The sequence below is a fragment of the Anolis sagrei genome, chromosome 2, assembly GCF_037176765.1.
Source record: "Anolis sagrei isolate rAnoSag1 chromosome 2, rAnoSag1.mat, whole genome shotgun sequence".
In the NCBI taxonomy this organism is placed as follows: domain Eukaryota; kingdom Metazoa; phylum Chordata; class Lepidosauria; order Squamata; family Dactyloidae; genus Anolis; species Anolis sagrei.
Genome location: NC_090022.1, coordinates 271,272,009 through 271,297,551, shown reverse-complemented (window position 1 = coordinate 271,297,551; position 25,543 = coordinate 271,272,009). Strand labels below are relative to the sequence as shown.

Here is a 25,543-nt window from a genome sequence, read left to right as displayed (position 1 = left end):
TTACTAGTAGAGCTGATTAAACTGCATACTTCTAGCGTTTATCCTTCCTAGCAAGGAATATGGAAATAGTCTGCTATATCTTCCTTTAAAAAAATAGTGATTGGGAGGGAATTTTCTGCTAGGTCAACATCTGTTGGCACAAGCATTCATCGACTTCAAAGCAATCGCTTTAGATTCCCTTCTGACACAAGTATATGTGACAATGAATCAATGCTGTGTTCCAGCAGTCATAAATCTTTCCAGCAGCAATTACATTTATCTTGCCCTGACAATGGCTCAGTTTAGATGATCATATCTCAACTTATTAAGCTAAGAAACACAGAACCACTTTATTCTGAAATTAAGCCAAACTTTAGAAAAGTTCATTTTTTTAAGCTTATGACTCCTAGAATCCACTGACCAGCATGGCTTGTGACTATGTTGGCTAGAGGGTTATGGGAAATGGGATTCACATAAGGAACATTTTGTATAACTTATGAAACAGTTCCACGCTAATAAATTACGCTTGTCATCTATGAAATAGGCCAAGATCTTAAACCATGGGTTGAATGTGATTCAAAGTCCTGACTTATTCCAAAACTGGTCACTATTTTTTCCCAGTTTTAACAAGGTTGGAAACTATTGTGATTAAAGATTGAGTGGTTTAATTGTGGATCACCATAAAGGGATAACCAGATCGGGCTACCTGAGGGACCCAAAACATTGTGTATACTTTGACTTAATAGATCGAGACAAGAATGCCCAGCCATTGCCTAAAACTTTCTGATTAGCTGCTTGCTATATAAACATCAATATTCTGTCAGAAGATTAAATCTCTGAACTAAGTCATTGTCAGCAGTATGGAAAGTTAATTGAGATACATTGGCAATGCATTTGCTTTTCAGACCCCACAAAAAGATATTTTATGAGAATTGAACACAAAGAAGGGAAATGAAATCTGTTTGATTTTGATCTTCAGTATATATAATCCTAGTGACCTTCCAGTAACTACCCGGGAAGTCACCCAGACACCCAGAAATCCTCCCGAAAAGCCCTTAAAAGAAGAAATAACTTACCTGACCACTATTAAGGTACTGCTGGAAAGTAGAAATGATGTGGCATGAGGTGGGGGTGGGGGTGAGGAGGAAAATTGCCCCTTGCCCCCACCCTGCCTCCTGGCACATCATTTCTACATGCCAGGAGGACTCCAGCAGTACCTTAATGGTGGTCAGGCAAGTTATTTCTTCTTTCAATTGCTTATTTTTTGGGGGGGGGGGGGGGTTGGGGAAAGGGTGCCATCTTACTCCTCTGGGCTTTTGGAAGTCTGAAGAAATGAGATGACTGTTGGGACTGACCCCCGGGTAGTCCCAGGTCTACCCAGTAGTCAGTCCCCACAAGCCCAATACTCTAATGGGGTATCTAATTAATTCGGGACAAAGCAGGGTTTACCTGGTTTGTCCTGAAATAATTTGCTTTTACCTGAAGTGTCATTTGGAGACCTCAGGTAAAAGCCTGACAGTCCCCGCATTTTGGAACCTGTCTGGAAGGGCCCAAGGATAAGTCATTACATACCCATCAGCATTTCACAAATGAAAACTGGAATGTGTGTGACCAAGCAATATCACAGTGTGGCACAAACTGAAGAAGAACACATAATCTAAGAGAGGCTGTAGTAGTTGGCTTTTGCCAGTGACTGCTATGAAGGGCAAGATTTTATCCTCTTCTTCCTGCTGAATTAATTGAATGCAAGCTTGTTTTCCAATGCACACTAGTTTGCATGCAGTGGAAGCTATGATTAAGGAGCATTTCCACAAACTCCCATATTTCCAAAGCATGGAACCATGGCAATGAAAGTGGTATCAAACTGCATTAATTCTACAGTGCAGATGCACCCTAAGAGATACCTTCTATGCTGCATAGTTATATCAGTTTGACACCACTTTAACTGTCATAGATTTGTAGTTTGTTTTATCATCAGCATGCTCTGACAGAGAAGGGTAGATATTTCACAGAACTACAAATCCCAGAGTGCCATAGCATTGAGCCATCACAGTTGATGTGGTGTCAACCTGTTATAATTATGCAACATGGATGAGTCTGAGACATGTACATATTTATACTAAGCATTGGCTGCATTTCCTACAGAATTCATTTTGCAGCAAATGAAGGACAAAGTGGGAGAGCAGGAAAATAGAGAAAGAAAATCAGACATTTTAAAAGCAGCTGGAAAATGTACCAACAGAGGTTTAATTGGGGCTGCCCTCACAAACTGGGACAGTTGGGTGATATGCACCTTATCTTTGCAATGGTTAGCTTACGATCAAAAAGTTTCCATGGGTTTAGGACTTTCTACAGGATCTGAAATCTTGAGACATGAGAGGACCTTCTTGAATTTTGGGGGGAGGAGGATGAGAAGTCACCCAATTTTTACTATTTTAACAAATAAAAATGTTGGTGATATAAGGGTCTTTAGAGACCTCCAGGGACTGCAAGTTTAAGGTTTTGGGTTTTGGTACCACATGCATCCCGTGGGCCACACTTTTTTGTCATTACTTCTAAGTGGCAAAAATAATTAAGGAAAAAGTCCACTAGACAGTAAGCCTTTTAACATAAGCTTAGTCACTTCTCTTACTTGTATACATGGAACAGCAGGAGGATATGACTCAGGCCTTTAGCTGGAAGCCATCTTCTCAGGTGTCAACAACATTTCCAATATCCGTTGTTTTCTGTTTACTCTGCCTACTTCTTCAATCGGAATAATTACTTTTGTACTCCTATTGGGATGAGGCTGCTCTTTTCTGCCAAACTCTCAATCCACAGAAGTGATTTATTCTGCTAGAGTGACTAATGTCTCTCCAATTAAAAGAAGTAATAAGGTTCAGTTCCAATTGGGAGGGAGTGTTTGCAGAAAAACTGGACGCTAACTCTGGATGTTTGGTCAGTATATGCTCACACACATGAATAACACACATTGATTTTAAGTTTGGAGAAAGGCAGGAGAAGAATCCTGAGGGTGAAAAAACACATTGCACTCATCATGTTGAATCATATGTATACCTTGGTATGTTTTGTATCACAGATCAGCAGTTTTGTAGTATTTGCATTTCTCTGCGTACATCTACACTGTAAACGTAATGCAGCTTGAGACCATTTTAACAGCCATGGCTCAATTCTATGGACTCATGGGAGCTGAAGTTTTACAAGGTATTTTGCCTTCTCTGCCAAATAGAACTGGTGCATCTCCAAACCACAACTCCCATGATTCTATAGTATTGTTCCATCGTAGTTAAAGTGGTGCCAAACTGCATTAACTCTACAGTGTAAATGCACTCACTATCAAGTAATGAACCATTATTGATGTATAGAGGTACACATTGTATCTTTTTTTTAAAAAAGTAACTGTCCAAGCTCCAGTTCTGATTCACTACTCATATAGCCAGATAAAACACAGTCAGCCAAAGCCTGGAAAAGTTATTTTTTAAGACTACAAATATGAGAAACTTTCAGACAGCAAAGCCACAGCAGTCTATGTCATTCCCAAATGTAAGTTTCTGAATTCATCATCCAGAATTCGGATAGCTCCAGTCAGCGGTCTTCCTGTGATAACCATTAGGGATGTGCAATTTGGCAAAAACCCATGTCGTGTCCAATTTTCGGCTGCACCCTTTTCCATTTTTAGGGAGCTTCCCAAATTCATGAGGGGTTTCAGTTTTTATGCTGAAAAGATTCGGTCCATTGCCACCAATGCGGAAACTTTAGAGGCTCATTTCTCTGTCATTTTAGGTCAATCAGCATGAAACTCACCTCACTTGTAGACCACATTTACTTCTGCAAGCCTGCAAACTTTCAGAATGTTTCACCAACCATACTGTATAAAAACGTTCTCTAATAAAAATTATTCAGAGGAGAATGTTTCACCAATCTACTATTTTTTTGAATTTTTAAAAAGTGTTTACCATAACATTTAAAAAACAACAACAGAAAAGGAGGTTCTGGGAATTGAAGTCCCAAGTGCATCCCACAAGAGGGGAAGAGAATTGATACAGTCAACCATGTCTTTGATGGCTGCAAAAGAAAGTGGGAAACACACAGAGAGAAAAACCTCAACTTCCATCATGCCTCGGGAGGGAGCACAAGGCTCCTTCAATTCTTGCATAGCACAAAGTGCTGCAGGGAAAACGATTTTCCATTTGCCTCAAGTGGGCATGGAGTGAAGGGCCTTCAGGAAGGGATGGAGGAGGCTGCTTTGGTAGAAAGTAAAGGTGATAAGTGAGGCAGCTCTGCCCACATGCCATTGTGTCTGCCTCAGGTAGAGCCAGTGCAGCTCGCTCAGCCCTTATTAACCCCCATTAGCCATAAAGATCCAGCTGCTGTGATCTGTTTTGGCTAAGGCTTCAACTGCCCCCACTTGGCTCATTTTCATGGATACAGCAGCCAAATCCTCCTCACCATCCGGAGCCCGTTTTCAAAAATGGAAATGTGCACAGCCCTAATAACCATTACCCTCTAGAGCTAGCACCATGTTTTTATGTTTTGAGCTCTCTGAATGCCTCAGTCAACAGCTTGGGAGCTATAGTCCAAAACAATAACTTGTCCAAGTTCAATGCTAGTCTCTCTCCACTCCCATTATGCCACTTCATAGATGTTAGCATCACTTGTCAACGAGGGCTCAATGAGCGGTGCCACCTGTGAGCCATATGTGTCTCTATTCTCTTTTGTATCTGTATTATAATTCCCCACATCCACCTTTCCCCACATCCACCTCTATTGTGAACAAATAGCATGGGGAAGTTATTTCAAATTTTATTGTAGAGTTATAAATAAAATATGAGATTACAAAGACAAAGAATCACATCTTATGTTTTAAAAATAAAGATGAACTACCAAATAGAAAAAAAGTCTGTTACCACACTCTTTCTAGTTTTTATTGCCTGAACTTCTGCTATGTCAAGAACCTTCTTTCTCTCTTTTGAAAAAGATGTTATTCTTCTGGTTTTGTAGTTCTTGTGTTCACATGGCACACAGGTTAGCAACAGGGGGTTGTTCAGCATAGGACAGCAGCATAAACTGTCAGCATATTTCTTTATTTGTGGAACAGAGGCTCCATAGGCTTGGACTGGAAAACATCCACATCTCAAAATGATAAAAGGCAAGCATATAGGATATTCACAATATCTATCTTGTTAGCTTTCGTAAAAAGACAGTTCTCAAATTGCTAGATTGTGAGTGGCTGGCATATTCCATCAGTGCAGTACCCACTGGTGTAAAAAAAGAAGAAGAAAATACTGTAATCCAGAGAAGCTGAATAATTTATCAGTGTTTAAAATGAACTAGTTTCTCCTGAAGACTTGCTCCAGTTTCAGTGTGTTCAATTTCAACTTGTTTTTAATTCCCTTTGATTTCCACAATCCACCCTTTAGTGACAGCAGGGATTTCCTAATGCTAACAACTAGTGGTGTACAGAGTATTACTGATACAAGCAGCTATCAAAGCTATCTAGCAGCTGACTTAATTTGGAAGAAAAGAAAATATTGCCTATTGAAAAGGCCTAAGCAGCAATGTTTCCTATTTGCTTGATTCCCTCCCCTCAATCTTGCACCAGAGAGGTAAACATATTTCCATTAAGGAAGTGCAAAATCCCACCAAGGATTTATATTGCCTACAAAAAACTGGTAATGTGCTTCCCCTTCTCTTCTATGCCCGAGGAGGTCTTTAAGCTATAATGGGCCAAAGAGGAAGCAAGGGTGCTCCCCAATGCTTCATCTTCATCCTGGAAAGAAGTGACAAGTAGAGTGCCACAGGGATCCATCCTGGTCCTGTTCAGCATCTTTATTAATGACTTAGATGAAGGCTTAGAAGGCATGATCATCAAGTTTGTAGATGACACCAAATTGGGAGGAATAGCCAATACTCCAGAAGACAGTAGAATTCAAAACGATCTTAACAGATTAGAGAGATGGGCCAAAACTAACAAAATGAAGTTCAACAGAGACAAATGCAAGATACTCCACTTCGGCAGAAGAAATGAAATGCAAAGAAATAGAATGGGAGACACCTGGCTTGACAACAGTACGTGTGAAAAAGATCTTGAAGTCCTCTTGAACAACAAGTTAAACATGAGCCAACTATGTCATGTGGTGGCAAAAACAGCCAATGGGAGTTTGGCCTGCATAAATAGGAGTATAGTGTCTAGATTCAAGGAAGTCATGCTACCCTTCTATTCTGCCTTGGTCAAACCACACCTGGAATACTGTGTCCAGGAAATGTTGACTCTAAGCTGGAATGTGGCCAGAGGAGGGCAACTAAAATGATCAAGGGTCTGGAGAACATGCCCTCTGAGGAGTGGGTTAAAGAGCTGGGCATGTTTAGCCTGTAGAAGAGAAGGCTGAAAGGAGACATGATGGCCATGTATAAATATGTGAGAGGAAGTCATAGGGAGGAGGGAGCAAGCTTGTTTTCTGCTGCCCTGGAAACTAGGATGTGGAACAATGGCGTCAAACTCCAGGAAAGAAGATTTTACCTGAACATGAGGAGGAACTTGAGAGCTGTTCAGCAGTGGAACTCTCTACCCTGGAGTGTGGTGGAGGCTCCTTCTTTGGAGGCTTTTAAGCAGAGGCTGGATGGCCATCTGTCAAGGGTGCTTTAAATGCGATTTTCCTGCTTCTACATCTTCCAGTGAGATTCCATAGTCTGCTTCTAGTAGAAGACCTAGCAATTCCTAGAGAGATGTCTCTCAAGAAAAAGAAAACAACACAACCGTTTCTTTATTCACATTTATTCACATCACTAACCATACTGAATGTGGAGGGCTGACTATTTGCTTTTGGACTGGAATTCTCATGATCCCTCATCATTAGCTATGCTGGGTTTGACTGATGGAAACTCCAGTCCAACAACATCAGAAGGGCAGAACATTTCCCATTCACTGCGCTAAATAAATAAATTGTACCTGGTTTTGTATGGATGTGTTTACAGTTTTTATTTTAAAAGTGTTTGTGAGTAATCAAAGCATATATGTATATGATGAACAGGCTATATCATATCTGATGTTTCAGATGAGACTTCTACTGAACTCTTGTTGTCTCATCAAATGACACTTTTTTGTGTATTTGTTTGCTTAATTAAGAGATACTGCAAACGCATTGGCTGGGAAATAATGAGTCAAGGTTCAGTAGCATGTGTTGGGAACATATATTCCTCTGCACAGGGAAAAGATGGAATTAGCTATGACACACATTCATGAAATCAATCCTCTGTCCTGGTTTGCCCTGCAAATAATCACTGGAACTCAGGCCAGGCATCAATCTGTCCTACAAAAAAAGAAAAAAGAAAAAAAAACTGTGTATAACAAGGTTGGCAACTCTGGCAAGTTTGAGGGCTATTTTTGTGCCCCGAGATTTTCCAGGGACTACACGGCTAACTAAAAACAAAAAATAACAAAACAAAACCAAAAAGCAGGGAACCAGAAATTCACTTCTGGTTCTCGAAAGATATTATGTTAAAAATGCCAGACAGCATAGATAAACTTTAAAAAACAATAAGTTAATCGTTGCATTCAGAAACTTGGGGGGATATTAGCAGAGGGATATAAGGGGAAATGATCAGGAGGGAAAGAAAACTAAATGAGGATTCACATGGACAGTGACCATAGAATACTGATAGCCTGTTAGAAGAAGAAACAGAAAACTACAGGGAATGAGATGGTACATATATCCTGGAAAAGGGCAAACTGTATGGCTGGAATCCACACAAAAAGTTGCAGTTCCCACCAGTTGATTATATTATTGTTGGCAATAAGCAATTGAAAGCAATTGAAAATCTATCCAGAATTTGGAGAATTACTTCTCTTTTTTTGCACAATTGATGGGTAAGATCAGGGGTCCCAAACTAAGACCTGCAGTCCAGATGCAGCCTCCTTCCAAGGTCATTTACCCAGCCCCCGCCCTGAACTAAAATGACTTTGAAGGCACACAACAACAACCATCCTAATTAACTTGACTCTCTCATCAGCCAAAAGTAGGCCTACACTTTGCATTGAAATACTGGTAAGCTTGTGCTGGTTAATATTGTTCTTCGTTTTCAATATCATATTGTGCTTTCATGTTTTTTTACACCTTATTACACCAGAAATAAGGCATGTTTTTTCAAGCTATAGTCTGCCACCCCACTCCACCCCCAACAGTCAGAGGGACTGTGAACTGATCCTCTGCTTTAAACGTTTAAGGACCCCTGGTTCGGTTTCAAACATCCAAAGATGATGCTATATAGTCCAATATATATGATGGCTACAATGCTGGAGAAGGATGAACGATAACATGGAAAGCAGAGAGAGCGTAGAAATACACTCTAAACCAACATCCAGAGTATTCTGACCTGTGATGTGGGCAGACTCTGAATCATACAGTCAGATGCTGTCTTGCAGCAGATGATAACATTAGTCTCAGCCTTAAGAAGGTCAAAGGAAAGTCCCAAATTCAATTACTCATATTACATTTTGTGGATTCTGCTGAAAGTGTTCTGGTAATCAATATGCTGCCTGTTTTTAAGACTATGATTGATTGATTCCTTTTAACATCGGCAAGTTTGTAAATTCAGTATAAAAAAATGTAGCTACAAATTATTTGGATGCAAGGTTTGAAGTTAGACAGAAGATGGCTGTTCGGCATGACCAATTAACATGCATGGTAAGAGACGGAGGCAGCAATGAATATTCTCCAGTTGTCTTGCTAACAATTTTAGGGAGTGTTTATAGCTAGCAGAGATATCCAGCATAGTGTAATGGGTTGAGCATTGGACTATGACTCTGGAGATCAGGCTTTGCATTCCCACTTGGTCACTATAAACCCACTCAGTGTCTGTGGACAAACCACACTTTTTTAGTATCAGAGGAAGGCAAAGGCAAACCCCGCTCTATACAAATCTTGCCAAGAAAACATCATGATAAAATTCAACTTAGGTTCTTATTGAAAAATCCAAACTTTTGCAGGTATGGAGGCAGTGGAGATTGTCTCCTGGGATTTTCATTCAGGATGCAAGCAGGCAGTCCCCACAGTTATCCCTCCCCCCCCCCCCAGGTGCAGGCAGCCTGGAATGAGAGAAGACAATGCCAGTCTCCCTTCCCTGACCCCCTCCCCCGTACATTGTTTAACCCTTAAAAACGAAAGAAAAACCTTGGTAGGAGCCACCACGAGGCTTGCCTTTCCTTCCTGGGGTTTGAAAATGAAACTAAAGAACTTTGGAGTAACTCCAAAGACTCCTACCGAGGCTTTTGTTTTGTTTTTAAAGGCTAAAGGGGAGCAGGGGGAGGACCCCATACCTACCTCTGCTATCACTAATTGGTATGGGTGGGTAATCTGGCCACCACCCCCCACCCCCGGCCAAAAAGGCAGGGTTTTTGGCTGACATCTGGCCTTTACAGGGATTGATACAGTTTTACTCGCATTTTAGACATGTGTGGAAGCAGCCTGGTTTACAATTACAGAATTGGAAGTGGTTGCAACGGCCATCTAATCCAATCTCCTACTATGCAGTAATACAGAACTAACACATTCTGGAAAGATAGCCACCCGAATTCTATTTAAAGACCTCCAAAAATAAATGTTCACTATTCTACTGTCTTCCAACTGTTTCGTTAGGTATGGTCTTTTTCTTGTGATCAGAATCTATTCTTATCCTAGTTTCTGAAACACCAAGAAATAAGCCTGCAGATTTCTCTAGGGCTTCACCCAAGAGTATTTGCCGCCCGGAATGGAAATGTCCTGGATTGAACCCAAGGCCTTCTGCAATAAAGGCATGTGCTCAGCTTGTTATTGTGTGTGCCTTCAAGTCTTTCTTGACTTAAGGGAACCCTAATGTGAATCCATCATAAAGTTTTCTTGGCAAGATTTGTTTAGAAGGGTATGATTTTTTTTGCTCAATCTGACTGTAGACAAATGATTAACTCAACAGTCACAGTTGTAGGTATGTTCTTCACTCCAATTAATAGTCTCAAGTACAGTAGACCAACCAAATCAATAATAGAACAGGTAATCCAATAGAGCCAACTGATTCACTGTGTTTGCTCTAGTTGGAATTAAAAATTGGATTTAGGCCAGGGGTGGAAATCTTGCCTTCCACATGAAAACTAGAAGTGGCAGTAGGTCCATTACTGCTTTAGTTATGGGGGCTTGTGAGGATCCCTTAGTCTATTCTAGAACAAATCACTCCTAGAGGTCTATAGGAATGGTAACTCTCTGCTTTTAAGTCATTTAAAAATAGAAAAGGGGATGAGGGTGGGCAGGGGGCTGGTGGTTTCACATGAGAGGAATGTAACTACACATACATACAAAAATAATGAGATTTGTGCCCACTGTGTGGCCTAAATCCTAAGAGGAACTAGATTTTTCAATCCTGGTTCCTTTCAGAATTTAGCCCTGTCTGGAAGGGCCCATAGACTTGACCACAAAACCCTAGTGGCAGGTGGAGGAATAGTCAAGGATCCTTTCCCCCCTCCCCCATTACTTTTTTAGCTTCTCACCAGGCATGTAGCCTGGTGAGAAATTCTCATGGTGGTCTGCGAAAAGGCCTTATTGGTACATTATTTAAACTGTTATGTTTATTCATATCATGATCTGATCACCATACTCAGTATATCCCATATGCATGGAGGTATTGGGGTAATGATACAAAAGGTTTGCTAGGCTAGACCCTCTTTCACTCAGACTCAGCGCCCCCAAATCAAACTCAGCCCCCCCCCCCCCCCCCCGAATTAAAATCCTGGCTACGGGCCTGCTTCTCACTTAAGTCTTTGAATCACTATATTTCCTCATTAAATAATTTGCTTTCATTAATGACTAAAAAAACCCCAAATTTCTTAATCCAACTCTTCAGTAAAACTCTTAGGCTATTAAATATTTCAGAGAAGTACCAAAAATGGTACTTTATGGCGGTCTCTTTTTATGTTGTGTCCCCCCCCCCCCCGGCTTTTGCATGTCTCTTTCTGTTTTGCATGTTTCTTTTCTATTTAGCAGACCTGCATGGCCTTGAAAAAAGAAAAAGAAACATAACACACTAATTATAGCTGTGGCATAATGCATGAGATATAAAAAGGAAGCAATCCAGAGATGCACTTTTGTGGGGTGGAAAAAAAGGAGGAACAGGCTCAGTTATAATGCAATTATCAGAGCAAGAGAACCGTAAAAATCTCTAATGGGTTCTTTTTGCTATTTCCCTTTTTTATATAAAAAAAGCAAACTTACAATTCATATCCCACAATCCACTGGTGCACCTGCTGGCTAACACTGATAAGAAAAACATCAGGACTGTAAATGCATAGCCTTTGATAAGAGAAAACTAGTTTTGAGAAATATTCCTACATGCTGTCAAAAGGGGCATGTTTGTCATTAGGAAGAAATATTATCAACATACTTTATTATTATTATTTCAAAAAATCTGTCTGTTGTCAAGCCAATTTGGCAGTCCCAGTTGCTTTACAGCTCAAGGATAGTTGTACCTAAAATCTCAAGAGAAATCCTAATGCTTTTCTATTTTGCAGTTACAGGGATTTTAAAAAGGGAATATTTGGGTTTTTAAGACAATGTTATTACATTATGAGCAATAAGTTGATTAAACAGGACTGGTAGGTATTTAGAACTTAAATAGTGAAGCCAATGCAAATTACTGTGGGAGGGTGTGTATTGAGGGACTTCCTGTCTGGGGAAAGCTGACCATTGAATATGAAGTGCATTCATAATAATAAGAATGTTTAAGTGTCTTCATTTTCTACATGTATCAAACCCTACAGCCATTTTGGAATTGTGAAAAAGGGATTATTTCCATTTTGTGACCCCCACCCCCATCACTGCAAGAAAAAGAACAAGAGGAGAATGACATGAAGTGAGATATGGGGAATCGTAATAATGCTGAGGGGAGAGAAAGTGGCAGCAATGGAGGTAGCTTATGCAGCTTTTACCCTGCTTTGTGAGATTTCCTCTTCTTCATGCCAATAGTTGTATTCTTGTCTTTGCAAGAACCTCTGCACTTAGACCTATCTCCAAAAGTTAGACTTTCCCCCACAACAGGATACTAGAAGTGAGAGAGACAACAGATTGCAAATATTCGTCATAGCTGTGAGACTTCACTCATTAGCAAAACATAGACATTGACTAAACACAAACAGGGAGAGGTAGCTAATTTCTCATAAAGCAGGCGAGTTGAAGAATTATAGCACCTTTTGCACCATATCTCAGCTCCAACAAAGAGGAAAATTGCTTTTTAAATGAAAGCTTAAAAATTGGGTCAGATAATAGACCCAATGGGCCAGGCCCGTAGCCAGGATTTCGATTCGGGGGGGGGGGGGGGGGCTGAGTCTGAGTGAAAGAGGGTCTAGCCTAGCAAACCTTTTGTATCGTTACCCCAATACCCCCATGCATATGGGATATATTGAGTATAGTGATCAGATCATGATATGAATAAACATAGCAGTTTAAATAATGCACCAGTAAGGCCTTTTCGCAAAAGCCCCTCAAGCCCCCCCCCCCCCCCGGCTACATGCCTGCAATGGGCATAAGGTGACATGCAATGAAATCAGATGAAATCCAGTTGACTGAGTATCATGGCAACACTAGTCTGAGTTACTAAGTTCTTGTGGGTTTTTTCAGGCTATATGGCCATGTTCTAGAGGCATTTCTCCTGACGTTTCGCCTGCATCTATGGCAAGCATCCTCTGAGGATGCTTCAGTAGAAACCAACACCTTTGAATACTCCTTTGATCTAACATCCCATGCACACATTTTTCCATGTCCATTCTCAGATATAAATGGAGTTACTAGCTGCTTATGCTGCACTCTTCACTTTTTATGGTGCATGTTTATAATGACCTTGTAAGAATCTTGTTGCCATACAACAGGATGAACTTGTTGCTGCACAACAAGATGGATGGTTTCTTTGGAATAGGGGGCCACACTGGATTTCTAGACTCCCATGTACTGTTCTTCAATTTCATGCTGGTAAATTGTGGTAGCAATTGAGACGTGATCTGTTGTAAGAGGGAGCATCCTCCATCACCACAGTCTTTCAAACCTACACAGCAAAAGCCCCCTTCCTTTCGGAAGCAATTCAAAGGAAAGAACAGTGAATAAGCTATAGCAATTTCAGATGTATAGATGGTGGCAACTGCAACCACTATGAATACTGTGGCAATTGTGGGAGAGTAGGAAGAGGTATAAAACAAATTTCCCTGCAGATCATGGATAAAGCCTTACTCATCTCTACTGCACATACTGTATGGTCCATATATCACATGGTGCATGGTAGCATATTCTCCAGAAAAATAACTAAACCTATTATTGCAAGCCACCACTTCAGCATTTTCATCAATTTGTGCACACCATAATTCATCTTGAAAGTGACATGGTAAAATGCTTGAAGCCAGAAGATTAATGGAAGAAAATGTGGGTTAAGCATACACATAGGCTGATGATACATCATTTGTGAACAGTTCAGTAAGGTGAATCTGAAGGAATGGATTGTCTCCTTGTCAGTCTGGCACAGCAGAGGCCTTGTCTACATCATGAGTCCATTAATGAAGAATGAGATTAATGGAGAAAGAGCTATCTCTGCCATCTTTATAGCTGTACCTGACAAACCAATCTAGTTTCTCAAAACATGTTCATTAAACCAAGATAGCAGATGGATTACAGCAACCATGAATTATTTATAGCTTATGGCAGGGCTTTGCAAGCAGAGTTGTGGTATATGGGACTCCACCTGTTGTACATCAACTCGCTAACTCCTCAGACAGGAATTGTGGCAGTGAATACCAACCTTAGCAGCCACCCTAGTTGAGAATCAGTGGTTTATGATGTACCACCTTTGGTTTTCTATACATCTGAATAGGTTGCAGGGGCTTAGCTGTATACAGGCCATTCCCAACTTGTCTTGTTGTGGATGCAAGGTTTGGTGATCAAGCTTCAGTGGAGACACCTTTTCCCCACGTTAACTCTTTCAAGAGTGAATTTCCCTTCTGAGGGATCGATTTCTCTCACTTTCTGTTGCCTCACCCCCATTCTTAACTATGAATCATTTGTAATTTGGATGTTTGGAACTGGATTGTATATGTCATACTTGGCAAGAAATTGTGGGAGCTATAGTTGAAAACATACCGAGGTCACTCTGCTTCAGGGAGAATATCTTCCTTTTTTGCAATAAAGCCATGGGAAATTCTTGAGGAATTCTGTAGTGAAGCTTGATTTTCAAGAAAAGCGATAATAGGGATGTGTGCAATGGTAATATGAGCATTTCCCTCACTTAAATGTCTTCCAAAGTAGACTACCAATAAGCTGATAAATATAAACCACAATGCACTTTTATTTTTATTGCTAATTGGTCATCTAAATAGTTGTATCTCTTCTCTTCAAGTGTTTGCAGACTAAAATAGATTTCACATTGCTTTCATAAACTGATCACTTTAGGTAATTTTTGGATTCATAAAATGGTAAAATCAGTGTCCATGTCCAAACAATATGAAATTGTATTTCTTCTGAAGTCAGTAGAACCTCTGGCATTGATTTCAAAGGCATCCAGTAATATTAATGAGTTACGATTTATTCTTTCGTGTGTTTTGAGACTTCATTCATTCATTCTCTCTCTCATTCTCACATTTGTGAATTTTTAAATCAGTACAGGTCTATGGAGACTTTTAACCAGAGGTATGATGCAGGAAATTTATGCACTATGTTCCTACTCAAATGAGAAATCGCTGCTTTTAAACTAGCTTAAGCAAACTCACTAAATCCAAAAGCAGACCTTCATTTGTATACATTTGTGCAAATTAAAACCACATGCATGCACATTTGGTATAAAGTAGGAAAGCATCTTGATCTGTACATCCATTTCTTAGTAAAAGGATGAGAATATGTGGCCTTCCAGATGATACTATACTGGAACTTTTACCTTCCAAAACTTCAATGGGAAGTACAGTCCAATAACATTTTCATGACTAAATTTCTTCTGCAACTTCTCTGGATTATGTCATTATACTAGCTAAAAAAGACCTAACTGGAACAGAAAGTAGAAAAGACAGGGAAATCTGCATTTTGATAGAGGTGTGTACAGTGTATAGGTTCAGCATTCTGCTGTATTTTGAAGCTTTAAACAACTTGCTGTCGACAATTCAGGATGTTCTTCCAGAACAAAATGGATTGCTGTGCCAAATTCCAGTCAATTTATAGTACTACTCCACATGAACAGAAAGTCAGTCACATAAGAGACCGAAGTCTTTCTCTACTGACCTTAATATTTCAAGGCAATGCAAGAATTTCAAAAAACATTGTTAGATGCCTTGAAGAAATTCTATTGTTACATTGCAAGCTATTTATAGATGCTGACTTTGTGGTTCCAGAAGTAGGATAAAGTTTCTAGTTCACAGATTAGTTGAGAGAAAGCTAGTCATGATGACCAAGCAGGCTTTGCTCTTGGAATATGACAACCATACCTGAATCTTGCCTCCTCTGCCCATTACATGTAATCCTGAGTGAACATGTTTAGGATGAAGCACAGACATGTATTGTACTTTTTGGTCCTTACATAGAATACAATCTGGGATGTCACTACACACGTTATTTCTTTCTTTGTTAAGATTTTTTTTGGCTTTTGTTTTACAATACCAGAGCAGTATACAACATATAATTATAAATTCTACAAATTTAATAGACGCCATAGTATGTGTATACATACCTAGCAGCTGCAACAATAGAAGGATGACCAAACCAACCATCTTAAGACTGATGGATGCAGGAGGAAGAACCCAACATGAGGGTGATGTTTAAAGTAGCAAACTCATTTTTGTTGTCACATTTGTTAATTGGTCTGTTTAGTACACAAGTGGCTCACTTCTCTTCCATCATGAAACTAAAAATGAAATGTCTCCCATCCAGCACTTATCAATTTAATGTAAGGTTAGTTGTATCGTGTGTCTTCAGACCTGACCTAGAACTGTTGTTGCCCAAAAGGCACACAACAGATGGGTCCTAATGTGATTAATTAGAAATGAAGGTTACTGGGTAACTTCTCTGTAGGTGTGCATATTACACGCCACCAGAAAATCAGGACTGAGGTCATGCAAATTCTGCAGTGAGAAAAAATTAATTCTATGACCTACATAAATATGCAAATGAAATAGAAGATAGAAATGTATTTGGCTTCACTTCCACAATGTATTCTAAAATGCTTGGGCTGCCGAATTTGGAGCCCAACCACAGGTTTCCCTAATTCTACAGATATGTAGGATTGGGGAACCCACACAAATGTAATGAAAACCCACCCATTTGTGTATTTCCCTGTCAGCATTACAGAAGCTATATTTAAGTTTTCTTCAGACTTGGCTGCCTCTAGTTCTCCTCTTCCATCATCATCTCACATTGCTTTAAATTGTGGGAGATATTTAGACATCTTTTCCCCCCAAGATGCATGTAAATAAGATAACATGTGCTTATTTACCATATTTATATGCTATATTTTTGCTAAGGTACTAATGACAATTTATAATGTAAAATACAGTAAAAACCCTGTTTCTATGGGAGATACATTCCCTGGTAAACTGTGGTTATATGAAACTGTGGATACAACTGAACACTACTGAATTTATTCACTTCCAATCCCAGTATACCATATAGTTACATTAGAGGAATTTCCTTGAAGTAATTTGGTAAGCCAAATCCTTATACGTAAGGATTTGGTTTCTTCTGTACACTGTAGATGGAGTGGAAACAGAGTGAGGGTGTTGAGATACTTATCTCAGGCATTCAGTAGAGATGATGACAAAGGTGTGGTTCATACCCAAGATGGGTTTGAACATCTTGGCCTGGTAGACTATGCTCTACACTCTCAGGAGATCACCATATGGTAGCATTAGAGTTTATACCGGTTCTAAAAGTTAATCCCCGACTCTCCTCTCCTCTCCCCTTTAGCTCAACATTTTGCTTCACCTCCTCCTTGACATTATATCATTAAATTATACCCATCCCTACATTCACACCTTTTTTAGACACAGCATCTGCAGCAGCTGCTAAAATTGCCTCACAGAAGGGAAGGTGAGCCTATGCACACATTCCTTTGAGGAGAAGGTGAGAGATCAGGCAAGAAAACCAAAGGCATTCAGCACATCTGTGATGGGAAATAAAACCCGAGGCCTCCTGCATGGCAGGAACATGTCTATTTTTGGGTTAGCAAGCGTTCTGCCGGCGGAAGAGCTGATATTAGAAACTGTCGAATTGCACAAACCTTTTGAGGTCACTGAGTCCTAATGGCAAGAGAAAGGTTCTCTTTGGAAGTTGACTTTCTGAGAGGCTGTAGTAATCTTTAAAAAGAGAGAAGCAAAGCAACATTTAAAACCTGAATTGGTTATTATGCATCTAATGGCCAGCTTCGTATTTCATGGATCCTACCTCCTTTTCTTCTCAAGGCTAGGAAATATATATTTATCAAGGACTGTATCATATGAATTCATTATTCCACTATAGTCGCATTATAGTTAATAGTGGATACTGTGACGATCTGGATGAGGGAGAACAAATTGAAATTGAACCCAGACAAGACAGACATACTCCTGGTCAGTTGAAAAGGCGAACAGGATATAGGGTTACAGCCTGTGCTGGATGGGGTTACACTCCCCATGAAGATGCAGGTTCACAGTTTGGGAGTTCTCCTGGACTCATCACTGAGCCTGGAATTCCAGGTTTCAGTGGTGGCCAGGGCAGCTTTTGCACAATTAAAACTTGTGTGCCAGTTGCGCCTGTACCTTGGGAAGTCAGACTTGGAGACAGTAGTCCATCCTCTTGTTACATCCCGAATACTGCAACACATCTTTAAAGACTGTTTAGAAGCTCCAAGTGGTCCAAAGGGTGGCAGCCAGGCTCTTTACTGAAACAGTTTACAGGAAGCATACAACCCACCTGTTGCGTCAGCTCCACTGGCTGCCAGTCTGCTACTGAACACAATTCAAATTGCTGGCTTTAGCCTTTAAAGCCAGAAACTGTTCTGGCCCAGCTTACCTATCCAAATGTATCTCTCTCTATGAACCATCTTGAAGATTAAGATCTTCTGAGGAGACCTTCTCTTGGTTCCGCCTCCTTCGCAGGTGTGGTTGGTGGGGATGAAAGACAAGGCCTTCTCAGTGGTGGCTCCTCAGTTGTGAAACTCCCTCCCTAGTGAAATCAGATCAGCCCCCTCCCTCCTGACCTTCAAACATGTATGTGGGACCGAGCTTTTGGATAATTGATCAGTGCAATAAGTGAATGTGCAATGGTGAAATGATAACTGGAATGGCATTGGATTAGGATACTGGATTATGTGATTCTAATAATTTTTAATGTTTTAGCAGTTGTTTTAATGTGTACGTTTTATTTGCTGGATATGTGTTGTATGGCATCGAATTGTGCCTTTATGTGCGCCGCTCTGAGTCCCCTTCAGGGTGAGAAGGGTGGGATATAAATATGCCAAATAAATAAATAATAAATACATACTGCATTGAGTGTATTTGATATCACAGTTCTATTCAGTAGTTCAGTTGCACCAATTCACAAATCTATGGTTCCACGATTGAACTTCTGCACACCCTCATAACCCCTCCTACCTACACTACTATTGCTCCTTGTTTTTAAAAAATGTATTATTTTATTTTTAGTACATTTAGGAAATTCCAAAAAGCAAAAAAGCAAATATAAATACAAAATAAAAGGATAACAGAAAGCTTGTTAATAGCAAGGGGGAAGAGAAGGAGAATCCCTGATATCAGAAGGTAGGTGAGAGAAATATTGTTGGATTGGGAGCCATTGATGGATTTTATCCATTAATAGCTAAAAATGGGAGAATCATGGGGAGGAGGCAACCTGGCTGTATGCTGTACATGGCAGTGCCAGTTCGCCTGCCTCCTGCGATAGAGTCCCAAGGCTATGGAAGGCATTTTGAATACCCTACCAGTTCACATACTTATTGCTGAATAAGGAGCCCCCAGTGGCGCAGTGAGTTGAACAGCTGAGCTGCTGAACTTGTTGGCCGAAAGGTCGCAGGTTCGAATCCATGGAGCAGCATGAGCTTCTGCTGTTAGCCCCAGCTTCTGCCAACCTAGCAGTTCAAAATATGCAAATATGAGTAGTAGTACTGCTTCTGTGGGAAGGTAACGGTGCTCCATGCAGTCATGCCATGACCTTGGAGGTATCTACACACAAGGCTGGCCTTTTGGCTTAGAAATGGAGATGAGCACCAATCCCCAGAGTCAGACACGATTGGACTTAATGTCAGGAGAAAACCATTACCTTTACCTTAAGGTTCCTTGAAGCAGGAAATCCATTTTTTTCTATCTCAACTTTACAACACCATATTGCCTTGCATAAGAAATTCATTAATTGGAAAAATGTTGTAAACATCTCTCTCTCTCTTTTTTTTAATGTTAATACTTTTTATTTTATAATGACTAACACCATAATCTTTCTGGAATTTGTCAGGACCACCAGAGTTGTAAATTATTGTCCTGATGCTTCTTTTTTTAAAAAAAAATAGGGCTATTGATTTTAAAATTTAACTAACTTAAAGTCTAACAGATGCATTACGGCATATGATTTTTGCGGATTAGAATCCACTTCACTAAACGTATGGAAGTCTTATTCTCGGTTGGCCTGTTTACATATAGACTTGAGTACTGAGGAGAAGAAGAAAAGCATTGCAATTATATGGCATGGGAATGACAAACATATAGAGATAATGCATTGCTATTATACAGAAAGAATCAATCAATCAATCAATCAATCAATAGTGCAAGGTTTTTGAAATCTGTGTTTCTCTATATGAGCCAGCCCAAATTTTAAGATCTTTAGTCTCAGCATCATCACAGAATGCATTGTATGTATTATATTTGTAGTAGTGGTATTTTTAATGCCCTTTTGTGAGGTATTCCAAGTATCGGTTATGGAGGCTGAGATAATAGTACAGTATAGTTTGACACTTAGACACTTTGGGTAAGTCACTGTCTTTCAGTGTCAAACAAACTGGGAGTCGATGCTCAGGGTACATGTACTGTAGAATTAATGCAGTTTAACATCACTGTAATTGCTTTGGCTCAATATTATAGATTCATGGAGTTGTAGTTTTACAAGGTCTTTAGCCTTCTCAACCAAAAGAGTCCACATATACTTATGTACTTTCCAAATTCTCATTTATTCAATAGGTTTTCTTTAATGGGGACTAATGTTTGTGTTTAAACCTTACCTTTTTGGAGAAGCAGCACCTCCCACAATTGTGGCACATCAAATGGCAGTAATAAAACTTTCTGAATTAACCTTCAGGACAACTAGCATTCAGTACAAGTTGTGGGATTCAGAGAGGTGATCTGTTATTTAAATTAGGAATTTAGCACTGAATAAGATGCATGAACAACCTCATACATATACTGTATATGCAAAAGATTTGTTTAGTTATTTGGAAAGAGGAATCTATATGCATGCTGTCTTTCCAAGATATCACACATTATGTGCAGAACTTACTGAAGTGCCAAATCTGCTTTTTATACTATGACTGTATTTGCAAGAACCTTTTCACATTTTTTGTAAAAAAAACAACCACTTAATAAAATGGAGACCCGATCCAATCCTTCAACATCATGCCCCTAGTGAAATAAACCTGAAACAAATAACACTGTATGTTAACACAAAACGGGTGATCTTTCATATGCAGCCATGTGGGGTGCAGTGAAAACTGTAATACCTGAAATCAGCATCAGCAAATTTTCAACCCTTTACTCTTTAAACTTATTTTTCAGAGGCTTTTCAATTCAACCAAAGGCAAATGTTAAAACTGAACATTTGTTGACATACAAGCATTTAGGGGATTAGGCAGGAGTGAGTGAGAAAGATTGACTATTCAGTTTTTGCAGGCTGAACTGATGTTTTTCCAAATATCAAGTTTCAAAAGCCATCTCCAATCTGACCAATAATGAGGGATGATGGGAATTGCCAATATCCCCAATATCTGCAGCGTGACATTTTATTCAACTCACCTGATAAGATAACAAATCTCAGCCTATAGCAGAGGTGTGCATTTGCTGGGGTTTATGAGTTGCATTGATCCACATCCCCTGTCTTCTTGATTAACTTCCCTCTCCTGGATCTGGCAGAGAAGAAAACATTGCAAAATGCCTTTAATAAAATCAAACATTATTTGGGAGAAAATTTGGCCTACAAGCTATATTGTCTCCACCATGGGCTACAGATTACTACATCTTACAAGTGAAGTCATGTGACTGCACTGCTGTACACATTTTCATGAGTGTAATTCCTCTTGAACTCAAAAGAGTTGTTACGTGCCTTTAAGCGATTCCTGACTTAAATTATTCAGAGGGAGGTTGTTTTTTCCTTCCTTTGAGGTGGAGAGAGTGTGAGTTGCCCAAGGTCATTCATCGGCTTTCCATGTCCAAGTGAGGATTTGAACTCTGGCTGCCCACTGTTTTATCCACACTCAAGCCATTATACCACACCAACTCTTAGGAAAGTACATGTTGTGCCTTCAAGTCATTTCCAACTTAGATTGAACTCAGGATAAATTTCTGAAATCATGGATGAGAATCATGTGGCCCTCTAGATGTGCTTATTTATTTATTTATTTCCAGCATTTCTAACCCACCCTTCTCAACCCCCGAAGGGGGACACAGGGTGGCTTACACCCGGCCACAATTCAATGCCGCAACTTGGACTTTGATTTTTAGTTTCCCTAGATAGCATAGTCCAGTTGGGAACAACATCTTAAATTATTATTTAAGAGCTGAAAGCTTGTGTATGATTCCCACCTCTCTTCAATGTAAAACACCTATATGATTGGCCAAAGTCCTTGATATCTTAACAGGGGAGTGAGCATCACTCAACAGTGAGATTACTTTTGAGTAAATATATGCATTGTTTATACTTGTGTATAAGTTGACCTCATGTATAAGAAGTGCAGTTTGTGGGCTAAAATTACAGATTGTGATATGATCTGTGAATCAGTTGAGGGTCACTCCACATAGAGAGGAAAGCAGCAGCCCCCCACCTTAGAGGGCCAGCCACATTTGACAACTGCCAATACCACTTTCTCACCCAAACATTTCAAAAAGCTAGAAGGGTGAAGTTTTTCTTTTAGGTTCTCTTGGGACAGAATAACCTCTCAACTTCTTATAAAAAGCTCATATTTTTATAAGAAGAGTATACAATACTTACATTGACCCACAAGCCTATTTGTTTGACCAATATTTCTGTCCAGTTCTTTGTTCCATGTGGAACTTCTCTGTTGCATGCCTGTGAAGTAACCACCATAATGATAACATATTTGAAATTGTTGCCTTCATTTATAGCTGTGGCTACCACACCTGAATAATTTGCTAGAGCAAAAAAAGGGCTCTGTTGAGAAATCTTTAGTATTTTCTCTGCTCATCCAAAAAAAAAAAAAAAAAAGAGAGAGAGAGAGAGAGAGAGAGAGAGAGAGAGAGAGAGATGGATTGCCATGGTAACATCATCATGGAAGAATAGGTCAAGTTTTTATCAATATTCGTCAGGCTTATGCTGTTAAGTTTTTGCTTAGAAGTCAATCCGAGACCAAAAAGGCAGACATTTATGTTTTGGAATTAAAGATAATTTGATCAGCTGGTAAATTAGTACCAGTGAGTAAGCAAGATGAAATCAATAAAAGAGCTAGTTCTACATAGAGGTTCACGTCAAGGTTTAATGAGGAAAATCAGGATTGATTTACAGCAAGAAATGGAAATGAAATATGGAAATTAATTCTTCTGTGCTTTCCATTTGCATGAAAGTCAGGCATAATGAAACAACAAAAGGGCCACAAATTTCACTGTATGGAGAGGTAGATCAGGAAAATAGATATTATTCAAAGTCATTTTTAGTATTAACATTAACTTGAAATGTTATATTATTCCAATAAATTATGGGGGTGGGGGCAGAATCAAAAGAAAATTAAGATGTCCTTAAATCCAAGTGCAGTGAATGAAGTTTACCTACTTAGTTTGCTTGGAATTAGTTCATATGTGCACAATCCTCCAGAGGTTTCATGTTCCAGGCCCATTAAAGTAATTTGGCATATTTATTTCAGGGTTGTAGGCTTTGAAATCATGGTTATGCTCAGCATTTTCTTCTTATGCTTATATTCATTTAATTTTGAAGTAGCAATTTCTAAGAGAGAACACAGCATTGGAGTAAGGGAAGAGAAGGCACTCATAAAAGTTGTTGGCCCAAAAAGCAATTGGCAGTATATGTAAATGAAATCTTAAAACCATCTGTTAAAATGATTGCTGTTATCTTCTGATAGTTTTTGGGAGCTTTATTTGTAATTTGGCAAGGATACATTACACATCAAGAAATAATAATAGCAGCATATAAGAAAATATGAAAAAATGAAGACAGAAATCAGCATTATAGGATGTCCATGTGTGTTGTTTGCAGAGGATTAGTCTTACCATTTTGGTTTAAAATCCTGTCCAAAGATGAAAACAAGGGACACATGTTTATACTCTTGGGTTGGAGTAATTACTACTGACATATGGAGAAATGAAGTTATATTTGGGTGGCACATGTTTTCTTATTGTGTTGTGACATTTGAAAATTTGAGATGGCTTTCTCAGTAGCAGGGCCAAGGTTATGGAATACCACATTGGGCACGTCTTTAATGGCCTTTTCAGTTCAGCTAAGTGAAAACAGGTAGGGTGGAGGAGATACAGCAGCCAGAGGGGAAATGAAGCAACTAAAGAAAGTCACTAGTGGCAAAAAGTTAGTGATAACACATCTTTTTTTGACTAAGGATTGTCAACATCATTATTAGTTAATTTTTTTGAAGAGAATGCTATAAATATTTAAAGTGTTGCATAATTAATCAAATGTATTTTTTTACAGAAATGTTACAAAAGTGACTGTTTTTTTAAGCAGGGATATAATTTTTGTTTCTTCTTGAAAGAACCAACAAGTATTTTTAGCAATTTTCTTCCCACTGGATGAAAGTCTTCAAAACCCATATTTTTTCATAGCCTATTTACAATTCAGGATTTATTCAGTGCAGAAGCCACACATTTTTGTTATATATGTGAAGCACCATTTTCTCCTCGTGTAATGGCTTTTTCTGCACAGAAAATAATATTTTTTATGAAGAATATCACTCTCAGTGAAGAAAAGGAGTTTCCTGAGTATAAAATGCTGTTTTATGCACCAAACACATGTGCCCCAAAATATTTTCATTAGTTCAGGATTCTTCCCATTAGTTTCTTGATTTTCAGAAACCAAGTTTTCAAGCATTTCTTGAATATTTTCAAATATTGTTTCTATTGCTGATTTGTCAGTTTCATTTTTTGTTTTTATAACAATGGATTATGATATATTCAAGACTTGTTACTCATAAGTAATATATGATGCATTATTTATCACTGTAGTGAAACATGAGAAGCTTGTTACTGTGTTTTGTAAGATTTATTTGAATTTCCATGCAGATAAAAGACTTGGCCATTTTACCTGTTACTTTTAGTTTTAAAGACTGGTATTTAGCTGGACTTTAGCACAGTAGGTAAATCATGCCAATCGAAAGATTGACAGTTCGAAGCCTGGGTGGGTGTAAGTTCCTGGCCCAGCTTCTGCCTACCTAGCAGTTTGAAAGCAAAATATGAGTAGATAAATAGATATGACTTAAAAGCGGGGAGGTATTTAAGGCACTCATAAGGAAAATGCAAAAAAAAAAAAAAGCTGGCAATTCAAACTAGGAGGAAGTTTATGAACAAAGCTCTTCAGCAGGGAAAGGAAGTGACAGCAACCTCCCCCTCCTCCCCCGTGGCCGGAACCCAGCACAGGCCTCCAAGATGCCATAGATGGGAAAAGCCTATATTTACCTCTATGTACAATTGTCTGTCTTGTTTGTGTATTAATGGCATTGAATGTTTGCCGTATATGTGTTCTGTGATCCCCCCTGAGTCCCCTTTGGGGTGAGAAGGGTGGAATATAAATACTGTAAATAAATGCTGTAAATAAAATTTACCATCATTTTGCTGTTATTTCTCTATATTTTTGTTTTAGGACACAGCTGGTCAAGAAAGATATAGGACAATTACTACAGCCTACTATCGGGGTGCAATGGGCTTCATTTTAATGTATGATATCACCAATGAAGAATCTTTCAACGCTGTGCAAGATTGGTAAGTAAATTTGGGGACAGTGACAAGTGGAGTGCATGACAATTGATGGCCCAACTGCATTTTTGTTGTTGTTGTCCTGGCTGATTACAGACATTTTCTACCAGAATCCTATTTCAAGTAACATCACTCAGATTCTGAAGCTAAAATGCATGATCTCAAAGGCTGGCTTTGTTATTTGGGCATGTGAATCAATTAAAATCTCACATGCATGTATTGGCTACCTTGCAGTACAAATACAATAACCACAATAACTTACTTACTAACAATTTGCATTGTTTTTGTGACACCACATACTTTTTGCCTTTTTCTGTGTAATGCTAAGACTGATTCTGGTTGTTATTCTCTAAGATCTGAGGGACATGCTATCTAAGAACAGAC

At 39.2% G+C, this 25,543-nt stretch overlaps 1 protein-coding gene across 2 annotated transcripts in view; it reads left to right on the top strand.

The window, feature by feature from the left end:
• The window catches only part of RAB3C (RAB3C, member RAS oncogene family), a 135,988-nt gene that overhangs the window by 32,717 nt on the left and 77,728 nt on the right, over positions 1-25,543 (top strand). For both annotated transcript variants that reach the window (XM_060761514.2, XM_060761513.2), the window contains exon 3: positions 25,047-25,165. In XM_060761514.2, the coding sequence (XP_060617497.1) occupies positions 25,047-25,165 (119 nt within the window). The remainder of the gene's footprint in view (positions 1-25,046; positions 25,166-25,543) is intronic.